Raw genomic sequence first — 11,550 nt, forward strand, 5'->3', positions numbered from 1 at the left:
TCACCAAGACCGAAGGAAAGACCTTCCTCCATAGCCCTAACCAAGAACGCTATGAGATGTCTAAGGAAGTTCGGGAGAAAATGAGCATACGATAAACTGAGATCTGCCAAGATCTTGAGTATAGGCTCCAGAATCGGGAAGGTAAGACCGCAAGATTGGAAGAAAGAGAGATAAGCTCCGCAATATGCTCCTCAACCGTTTCGGGACTCTCAGATGCAGAAGCCAAGTCAAGGATGACGGCGCGGTCGACTCCATACACTGTATGGAGATCCTCAAGATCGTCGATCGTAATCCTCGGTTAAGGGAAACTGAATGATGAAGACATCTCAGGTTCAGTGATCAACAAATCTAAAAGCAATAGAAAAAATAGATGAAGAAGAAGAATCAGAATTGAGACAAAAAGAAATCCCTTGTGCCTTTATAGCCACCCTAACGACTCTATCGTCATTCTCGAGAAGGATAATGATGACCTAGGACTCGTCCTAGCGGTGGCTAATATAGCCGTTACGCGCAAGAATAAAATCCTTACCGGTTACCAAGCGACGAAATCAGGATTAAAGCATGCCACCTCTTTTCTTTTTGTTCAAACCAAAAGAGGCTGGGGGACAAATGTTCGACCCAATTTCGGTCAATACTTTAATGGGCCACGATCAAGGATATGGGCTGTGAAGGGTTAAAGCCAAGAGCGAGACTTCGAAGAGTCAGAGATCGCGGAACAGTTGCGAAGATCACGAGAGCAGCCCGTTATAAGAAAAGATCGATGCACAGGAAAAGGAACATGTTGAAAACCCTAGAGTGAGCTACACCCATACTTCGACCTTGTTTTCATCCATCTTTAGATCTTTTCTCTTAACGATCTCATTTGTAACATTCGATCTTGTTTAACTCATTGTATTCGATCTTATTCATCAATAAAGTCCATTTTTTTCCTACTGGAAACAATTTATATCGTTGTTCTAAAGATATCGTTGCCTACATCATTTATCTTCCCTAGATTAAACTCCCGATAACTATCAAATACATAGTGTAGATTTTAGGATCTACAACAATGACCCGAAGGACTGTGGGCTGTTGCGTGGTGACCCGATGGATATTGAGCCGCGGTCGGTTGAAAGTTTCGTCTTCTGGCCTTTGTGGTAGGGAGATAGGATATTGCCGATAGTGAAGGAGAAACCTAACGTCACCGGGGCCCGAGTTAATTATATATATTATATCGTGTTTCGGGTTGTTAAACCATGGTTTAAGTCGACGTTGAGTTTGGTGATGGGCTAGTAATTAGCATAATGCTAGTTATCTTCCTATCGTTTACCGCTGCGTATTTGGAATATTGCTTATTAATATTGAATTGTGCTATTAGGTGAACCTCCCACTTTAGATTGTTTGGGGTGGGATAGTGAGAGGTTGTATTTGTTAAATGGGTATTGTAACTCTCTGAGTAATGCTAGATTACTCACTACTCACTCGTTGTTGTTTCTAGGTGACCAGTAGTGAGCTTGAAGAGGTCGCGGGAAGTAAGGCTGGATGGTGTAGATATGCATCTTTTTGGTTAAACGTTTCAGACTATAAGTATGTACTTTCGCTTTCTTGGCATGCCACCGCTTGTTTATTTTGTTGTGTGTTTCGAACCATACAATATATTATGCCAAGCTAACACAATGTCAGGTTGGGGTACGGGTTGAGAAGCCTTAGGCTTTAATCTGGCGGGACGTGTTAGTGGGTGGACTGGCCTAGTCAAGAATTGCACCCTTTGTGACCTTGGCCAGATTGCTCGTTAACCTGTCTTGTAGCGCTCCCAAACCTTGGTAGACGGTCAGGCTGTCGGTCATGTTCTTGTTTGATTGTTGGCCGGTGGTTCTATCATATGCCTAAAACGGTTCATGGGTGTTACAGAGGTGGTATCAGAGCATGTTTTCGTCCATGCGTGACACACACGTGCTTTTTAACGATTTTATCGACTCAAAGGAGTTGCAAAAAGATGTTTAGGAAACCAGCTGCTTCCCGTAATAGGTTTAATGGGAATAGGACTTACCCTTTTAATTGTGTGCAGATGGCTAATCGCGGGACAGGTTATGGTGGACGAGTTCGGATATGCGGAGAGGGTATGGGGTATGGATTGGACCGACGGAGGATTTGGTTACATATCTGATCAGGATGATGGAAATGGCATTAGTGAGATGTTTGGACACGATAGGAGCCCTCTGCAGAGAACAAGATCTTTTCTGATTTATGGTAACATGACTAGAGTGAGGGATGACAGTATGACGAGCATTAGTCCAAGTCGTATTTGGCATCGAAGACATCAACATGATCAATCCGTTCAATCAAACCCAAGGCCAGATTAGAACCGTGCCACCGAACGACCACAAGATCAAGGAACCGAAAACACCCTGAAGCTTTTACATGACGTGATGACCGAGTCACATGGTAACCAAGGCAGGCGTAATCGTACCCCTGAAGTTTCCAAGTTTTTATCGACCATGAAAAACATTGGATCCTACACGTTCAAGGGAGGATCAGATCCTATTGAAGTCGGCAAGTGGATTACTATGATGGAGAAGAATTTTCAAGCCATGGAGTGTCCGGAGGAATACTAAAAGAAGATCCTTGTGTACTATCGGGAAGGAGACGCAACGGGCTGGTGGGATAGTATAGACAGGCAGAGTGGACACACCATCACATCATGGGAATTGTTCAAGGGAGAGTTCAAAAGGAAGTACTTTCCTCCAGAAGCGAAGCATCAATTGGAGCGCTAGTTCATGAACCCTGTTCAAGGAGATAGGCCCGTAAGGAGTTATGAGTCGGCGTTCACAAGGTTGAGACGACATGTCTTTGATGGGCGTAAAGATGAAGCAACTCTGATCGGTAACTTTACGTACAGATTGAAGCCGGAGATTGGAAGTCGTTTAGCTAGAAGCAACTTTAGCAGCTTATCAGAGTTGGTGGAAAAAGCTGTTAATGTTGAGACTGTGTTAGAGGCGTAAAGGAAGACTGTACAACATTCTGGTGGACATACCAAGTTTAGCCAAGGAGTAAGGCCGAATTTCAACAAGGGTCCAAGATCTAACAAAGGCAAAGGGCGAGGATTTGGAGGCCAAGCCAACAATCGTGGTAACACTGGGGTATGTTACACATGTGATCAGCCGAGACATATCTTAAGGTTTTGTCCCAAAACCCAGCGGAATAACCAACGGAGTAACCGGCAGGGTTATTCAACATTAAGGATGGAATAACCAACAGAGTAACCTAAGGAAGTCTATTAGTCTCCTCCTTAGTCCTTCAGTCAGCTTGGAGCCGACCTTGAGATGTCGGGTCTGGTCCCCTTCGATCAATGGCACGTCGTCCATTTCTTTGACCTCACCGAAGAGCCGGAGGTTTGTTCTGTAATTGCTATAAGACCTTGGTCTTTCCCTTCAAAGTAGTCTGGTAGTAGGAGCAGGAATACTCCTAATCCCCTCTGATTGCTCTTATGCCCCAGGGTGTAGGGAATTTCACCATCTAGTGAAGAGTCGAAGGGACGGCTCCTATGCCGTGAATCCAGCGCCGTCCCAGGATCATGTTGTAAGATAATTCGCAGTCAATGACAAGGAACTTGGTTGACATGTGAACCCCTTCAGCGTACACCTGGATGGTCACTTCTCCAGCAGTCTGCTTGACCTCTCCAATGTATCCTATGAGTGGGGTTATTCTCCGTGTCAGAGCGCTTTCCTCCAACCCCAAATCCTTATATGCGGCTTGGAAGATGATGTTGCTGGAGCTTCCATTATCTACCAGTATCCTTTTCACCAGCCAATTCGCTACAGTGAGCGATATGACCAGGGCGTCATGATGCGTGGTTTGCTCCTTGGCCGTTAAAACTTATTTCGTCCGTACCCAGACGCAGGCATTTTGGCTTGGCTGCCTCTAGGCCGTGCTTTGTGTTCCAAGTGCTCTTCTTTGCGGCTGCGTGGCTTAGACCGCTGATTTCAGAGCTTCCTGATATAACATGGATTACTCGATTCTGTCGAGGTGGAGAGGCGGGAGCAGCTTCAGTGGGCTTCCCCGTCGTCCCTTTGCTTAGATGGCTCTGGGCCTTTTCGGAAAGGAACTCCCTGAGGTGTCCTTTCTTAAGCAATTTGTTGACCTCGATCCTTAGTGCGACGCAGTCGTCCGTTTTGTGACCGTGGTCACTGTTGGGGAAAAATATACTCAGGTATTGAATTTCTCTAGACCCCAGGCAGGACACCGGCCTCTGGGTCCTCGCTAGGAGGCACCCCAGGTCCCCGCTACGAAGTGTTCCGGGTCCGGTCCCAAGGACCGTCCCCTTCCCCCGGGAAAAGGAAAACTTCCGATATGGAGAACCTTCCATATTTACGAATATGGAAGAGTTTAAGCTACTCCAACCGACTAAGGCCCGCCTTAAGAAGACTCTATAAAGGGAACCTAAACCCTAAAGCAAGGGATCAACACTTCGAGACTTAGAGATTAGAGCTAGGCGGCTAGAACTAGGGTTCTTACTCAAAACTGTTGTCGTTCACTTTGATCAAATAAAACATCACTTTCTTCTTTCTTACTTGCAAATCAATACAAAGACTAGCCTTGTCCATCATTCCGTGGTACTCATAAAGATCCTACACAATAATCCCCTAACAATTTGGCGCTAGAAGGAGGGGAGTAATCTAAACTACGTGATAATGTTGGTGGATGAGCATGACGTGCTACCCGAAGCTACCCAAAGAGAAGCCGAACTCTAGAGGCAACTCGATGGTCTGCAAAGTCAAGTAACCAAGTTGCATAAAACTCGGGAGGGGACTAATCCCGAGCTCTCCTCGGAAGTCTAGAGCTTGAAGGAGAAGCTCAATGAACACTCCAAGCAACTGGAGCAGAGCGCCGAGAAGCTCAGCCAGCTCGAATCGGAGAATCTAAACCTCCGAGACGAGAACCAAGCCCTCAACACAGCGAGTAACAAGAAGTGTTGATTCCAGGCTCAGGTCCGCCCCATGCCGACTCTGGAGACACCCAACTCCGAAACGGGTGAGAATCTCCCACCTACGGCGTCGGAAGGAGACTCATCAACGAGCGAAAAGGTTAAGGATGCTCACACTTACAACGTGGAAGACAGCGAATCTGAGCCAAAAACCGATAAGGAAGCACCTGACGGAGCAACAAAAGTGGAGTCTTCTATGGTCGCTTACCTGGAGCAGATGTTCTCCAACAGGCTCGATGCCATGCAGTCCATGGTAGAGACGCTCCCAGGGGTAGCTCCCCCCATCCGGAAGAGCAACCCAGACTCTTATGCTGAAACTCCTTTCACAGATGAGATCACCATGATCGAGATGCCCAGGAAGTTCTCCTTCCCCAGTATAAAGGCGTATGACGGCACTACTGATCTGGACGACCACGTCGCCCAATACACACAAAGGATGATCGCCGTAGCACTCCCAAAGGGGTCGCGTGAAGCAACCATGTGCAAAGGGTTCGGCTCAACCCTGACCAGACCCGCTCTGCAATGGTACATCAACCTACCCTCCAGGTCCATAGCCTCCTTCGCGATTCTCAGTGATAAGTTCGTTGAACAATTCGCCAGTAGCAGGGACCTGGAGAAAACCTCTGATTCTTTCCGGAACCCTGGTCTATGGTGCGACTGCCACCAAGACCACGGTCATAAAACGGACGACTGCGCCGCACTGAAGTCGAGGTCAACGAGTTGCTTAAGAAAGAACACCTCAGGGAGTTCCTTTCTGGGAAGGGAAAGAGCCATCTAAGCAAGGATACAACGGGGAAGCTCAATGAAGCAGCTTCCGTCTCGCCACCTCGACAGGACCAAGTGATACATGTCATATCGGGCGGTTTGGATATCAGCGGCATAAGCCACGCAGCCTCGAAGAAAAGCAATTGGAACGCCAAGCATGGCCTAGAGGCAGCCAAGCAAAAACACATGCTCCTGGGTACGGACGAAATAAGTTTCACGGCCAAGAAGCGGGAAAAGGTTCTCACCCCATATCACGACGCCCTAAACATGCCCTAAACTTCAACATCCAACACTTATAATATTTCAAAATGAATATTGTAATTTTCAAACTTTATAATTTATTGTTTGAGTGTAAAATCAACATTTGACTGTATTTTAATTTATATTTTAATTAAATCAGAAGTTCGTATTTTAATTTATATGTTTGAGTGTAAAGTTAAAATATAAAACGATAATCAGAGTTTCGATATGAAATATTTTTATATATAATAGTTTATATCTTTGGTATACTTCAAACCCTAAACCCACCACTTAAACCCCAAACCTTAAATCGTAATTCAAAATTGAAACACCAAAACTTAACCCTAAACCCTTCAAACTCTAAACCCCAAAACTTAACCCCAAACCTCTAATATATACCTAAACTATATAGAAGATTTTAAACTTAAATAAATATATTTTTAAAAAAATATAACTATATAGGTCATAACTTTCGAATACAAAACTGTAAGTCTAATACCATAGACCACATACTCTTACCACCAAACCCTATATCATAAATACTAATCCTTTCATTCCAATAATCTAAATACTACTGTATTGTTTTAAAACACAAACAATAGAGAAACAAAGTTTAAAACAAAAGGGAAAATAGATATTTACTAATCCGCGTGAACAAAAAAAAAAAGAAATCTATTGGCTAATCTATTCTTCACGCGGATCACCCTGTCAACCGTTAGATTGAACTAAAACAACGGATGAGATTTGTTCTTTTTCACTTTCATCTCAGATCTTGGACAGATCCCTCTCTCATCTTATGTTCTTTTCTCTGCTCAGTACTCCCAGTTCTCCTTTGTTTTCATCATATTCTCCATCTTCTGTTTTTTTCTTTGCTCAACACTTTATTCACTGCTCGAAACTTTCTTCACCGCCTCCGACCCTGTCGTTGAGGAAACACCATCTCCGTGGAGGGTGTCTCTCACCCTGAAGCCAAGGTCCGCCTCCTTCTGAACCTGACGACGAACCCAGAGATGAGCCGTTTTAATTGGGCCGAGAACCCAGAGGGCTTCTCAGATCTGCCGGTGTCTGTCTTCACCGAAATTGCCACCACCACCGCTCGTCACAACCACCACTTGTCACCTCTCTCTCACTCTTTTTCTCTCAGTCTCGTTCTCTGAATTTTATTTTTGGTTGTTCTTGTTACAGTAAGGTGGACAGATTGTTTTATTTTCAAGAGTTGAAGACTCGAGTCTAGTGGAAGTTGGAGTCGAGCGAGAGAGAAAACAGGAGATGGTAATAAATGCAGAAGAAGCTTGAAGGTCGAGGAGGCAAACCAGCAATTGTCGCAGTGGTGGTGGAGCGGCGTCTCCGGTCAAGCGTGGTGCGGCGGTGGTGCAAGCCGGTGGTGGTCGTGCGGTGGAGATGCAAGCAGCATGGTCGTGGTGTAGTGAGTGCGGCGGAGAGTGAAGAAGACTGTAGTTTGGTGGCTGTATTAGATTTAGTTAGGGCTAATTAGTAAACCAATTTGTAATTGTAAACCAATGTAATTGTAGACCATGTACACCAAAATTCAATTTATAAAAATACCAATTTTTTTTATCAACTAAATCGATTTAATTATAAATTAACTTATATTTTATGTTTTTTGAAAATAAATTAAATGTATATTCTGTATAATTTATAATTTATATATATATATATAATTCAATGGCACAGAAAATGTGTTACTATAAACAATGTTGCAACATGACTAAAATGCCATTAAAATTTACATAATAGCACAAATCAAATGGTATAAATGATTATCGTATAACTAACGATTAACGCTACAATATTTCAATCTAAGATAGCACACGAAAAATGCTATAATAGAGGGGGTTCTATTATAGCTGCGGCTGTCACGGCGTTCTTCGGAACGCTACGAAAACGATATGGTAGCACATTCTCAACGCTACTAGTGCCGATATTTCTTGTAGTGGGTTCAGTGGAGAAGTCAAGCAAACCGCTGGAGAGGTGACCCTCTCGGTATACACTGAAGGGATCAACATGTCAACTAAGTTCCTTGTTGTTCACTGCGACTCGTCCTACAATATGATCCTAGGACGGCCCTGGATTCACGGCATGGGAGCCGTCCCTTCGACTCTTCACCAGATGGTGAAATTCCCTACACCGTGGGGCATAAGGGCAATCAGAGGAGATCAAGAGTATTCTCGCTCCTGCTACCAGACTACGCTGAAGGGAAAGACCAAGATCTTATAGCAAATACAGAGCAAGCCTGTGGCTCATCACACGGGAGAACCGGAGGTAGAAGAAATGGACGACGTGCCACTAACCGAAGGAGATCAGACCCGACATCTCAAAATCAGCTCTAAGCTGACCGAAGAACTAAGGAGGAAGTTAATAGACTTCCTTAGGTCTAACTCCGACTTCTTCGCTTGGTCCAATGCAAATATGCCTGGGATCGACCCAGAGATCATCATGCACAAGCTGTAGGTGGATCCTCTACATCAACCCGTCAGACAAAAGAGGAGGAAGTTTGCTCCCGAAAGGGACGCAATCATCAACGATGAAGTAAAAAACCTGCTCGACGGGGGGTTCATTCTGGAGGTGCAATATTCGGAATGGCCAGCCAACGTCGTCGTAGTCAAGAAAAAGAACGAGAAGTGGAGAGTCTCCATAGACTTCACAGACCTCAACAAGTCCTTCCAAACGACCCCTTCCCTCTACCTCATATCGACAAGCTGGTCGCCGACACCGCGGGGCATCGGCTGATGAGCTTCATGGACGTGTTCTCCAGCTATAATCAAATACTTATGCATCCGAAAGACCATGAGAAAACATATTTCATGACGTCTAGAGGGATCTATTGCTACAAGGTTATGCTCTTTGGATTAAAGAACGCGAGATAAACCTACCAGCGACTGGTGAACATAATGTTTGCGGACAAGATAAGGCGAACCATGGAGGTTTACATCGAAGACATCTTGTTCAAGTCCCTAGAGGCTGAGGACCACATATCTCACCTGCAACCAGCCTTCTCCACTCTTCGGAAGTACAACATAAAGCTCAACTCAGTTAAATGCTCGTTCGGGGTCAGTTCTGGCAAGTTCCTCGGGTACATTGTAACCCACCGGGGCATCGAGGCCAACTCAGAGCAAATCAGGGCCATTCATTTGATTCCTTCCCCGAAGAACGTCAAGGAGGTCTAAAAGCTAACAGGAAGAATGGCGGCATTGAGTAGATTCATCTCCAGACTCTCCGACAAATCTCATGCCTTCTTTGGAACCCTCAAAACCCAAAGGACTTCCAGTGGATGGATGAGTGTGAATCCGTTCCCCATGAGCTAACGGCGTATCTCACCACTCCTCCTCTCCTATCCAAGCCACTGCTCGGCAAGGTCATGCTGCTATATCTAGCAGTCTCGGAGCACGCTGTAAGCGCCGTCCTAATACGCGAGGAGGGAAGCAAGCAAATACCAATCTACTACGTAAGTAAGGCTCTCCTGGACCCCCTACAGCTATCTAGAGAAGCTGGCCGTAGCCCTGATAGTCGCCGCTCGTAAGCTGCGACAGTGGTCGTCACCTCCTTCCCTATAAAGTTGGTTCTCCACAAAAGTCTCTGGACGCCAAGCTAAATAGTATGTGGAACTAGTTGAGTATGACGTAATCTTTCGACATGCCACATCTATAAAGTCACAGGTCCTGGCAGATTTTGTGGCCCAATTCTCCTCGACCTTGCTCCCAACTCTGGGACAAGAAGTGCGCCTCCAAAGCGAAGCCAAGGAAGAGGGAGAATGGGTCATGCACGTTGATGGATCCAGCAACGTCAGAGGAGCCGGAGTTGGAATAGTGCTTACCTCACCGACCGGGAACACGGCCTCAAGGGCCGTGAGATGCAACTTCAAAGTAACCAACAACGAAAGCGAGTACGAGGCCCTAATTGCAGGACTAACACTTGCCCATCAAATGGGGGAAGAAAACATCCAGGTCTTCAGTGACTCCCAGCTAATAATCAACCAGGTGCAGAGTGAGTACCAATCAAAGAACGACAGCATGATCCAGTATCTGGCGGTCGCCCAGCAACTCATCAAGAAATTCAAGAGTTGCAAGCTCACTCAAATCCCCAGGGAACAAAACTAGCAACCGATGCCCAGGCTAACCTAGGGTTCCCCTTCAAAACAAACAGCCAGATGAGCAAACCCTTGCTTGTGCTTCAATGGCCAGCCACCCTGGAGGAACCCCATTTAGAGGAGGTCTCCGCTGTCGAAAAAGGTGAAACCTGGATGACCCCCCTAGTCCGGTATTTAGAGAACGACATTCTCCCGGAAGATCACAACGAGGCCAGAAAATTTAAGAAGCAAGCTGCTAGGTACTGTATCTCCCAGGAGAAGCTATACCGGAGATCATTCCCAGGCCCGTACCTAAGGTGTATCACTCCTCGAGAAGCCGCTAGAATCCTTGTAGAACTACATGAAGGAGATTATGGATCCCACTCTAGCGGCAGGAGCCTGGGTCTCAGAGCCAGAAGGGCAGGCTACTATTGGCCCACGATGGCCGCCGACGCCAACAGACAAGCCAAACACTGCGACCAATGTCTAAGCTTCCTCCGGAGAACCTAAAATCCATAAGCTCATCGTGGCCCTTCAGAAAGTGGGGCATGGAAATAGTAGGGAAATTCCCTATGGCGCCGGGGCATAAGGTCTTCCTTCTGGTAGCCACTGACTACTTCTCCAAATGGGGTCAAAGAAGAAGCACTCAGCCGGATAACAGACCTCCAGATCCGCAAATTCATGTGGACCATCGTAATCACTTGCATCGGGGTACCCCACGAGATCTTCACTGACAATGTACCCCAGTTCACGAGCCACAACTTCAAGGAGTTCTGCAAGGACTGGGGCATAAAGTTCACCTTCGCCACACCCCGAATATAACTCCCCCAAACCGTTCTAGGCATAGGTCGAACCACCGGCCAACAATCAAACAAGAACATGACCGACGGCCCGACCGTCTACCAAGGGTCAGGAGTGCTACAAGACAGGTTAACGGGCAATCCAGCCAAAGTTACAAAAAGTGCAATTCGTAACTAGGCCTGGCCGCCCACCAACACGTCCCGTCAGACCAAAGCCTAAGGTTTCTCAACCTGTACTTCAATCTGACGTTGTGTTAGCTCGGACAAGCTAATATCAGAAGAGCAAGGCATTTGCACAAAACATTCGCTTTGTTTATCTTATATAATATCTGGTTTACAATACACAAAATATTATACAAGTGGTGGCATGCCAAGAAAGCGAAAGTACATACTTATAGTCTGAAAGCGTCTTAAGCAAAAATATGCAAATCTACACCAGCCAGCCTAGCCTCCCGTGACGCCTCCCGCGACCTCTACAAGCTTGCTACTGGTCACCTGAAACAACAACGAGTGAGTAATCTAGAATTACTCAGCGAGTTACAATCCCCAACTAACAAATACTACCCCTTGCTATCCCACCCCAGAAATACGCAGCGGTAAACGATAGCGAGATAACTAGCATTATGCTAATTACTAGCTCATCACAAAAACTCAAACTCGACTTAAACCAGGGTTCAACAACCCGTAACAAGATA

The 11,550-nt window shown here is 45.8% G+C and overlaps 1 protein-coding gene across 1 annotated transcript; it reads left to right on the forward strand.

Moving 5' to 3' along the window:
• Positions 1-8,907: 8,907 nt before the first annotated feature.
• Positions 8,908-10,086, forward strand: LOC106338360. Its single transcript, XM_013777357.1, has 3 exons — positions 8,908-9,069; positions 9,189-9,434; positions 9,646-10,086. Exons 1-3 carry the CDS (start codon positions 8,908-8,910, stop codon positions 10,084-10,086), a joined length of 849 nt encoding a protein of 282 aa, XP_013632811.1.
• Positions 10,087-11,550: the final 1,464 nt, after the last annotated feature.

This window comes from Brassica oleracea, chromosome C4, assembly GCF_000695525.1.
Source record: "Brassica oleracea var. oleracea cultivar TO1000 chromosome C4, BOL, whole genome shotgun sequence".
NCBI lineage: Eukaryota > Viridiplantae > Streptophyta > Magnoliopsida > Brassicales > Brassicaceae > Brassica > Brassica oleracea.

Excerpts from the sequence above, each read along its gene's own strand:
- LOC106338360 (XM_013777357.1), top strand. The coding sequence starts at position 8,908 with ATGGAGGTTTACATCGAAGACATCTTGTTCAAGTCCCTAGAGGCTGAG. Across the intron at positions 9,070-9,188 it reads GCAAGTTCCTCGGGTACATT|ATTCATCTCCAGACTCTCCG; the intron begins GTAACCCACCGG and ends GGCATTGAGTAG. Across the intron at positions 9,435-9,645 it reads AGCAAATACCAATCTACTAC|GTCCTGGCAGATTTTGTGGC; the intron begins GTAAGTAAGGCT and ends ATAAAGTCACAG.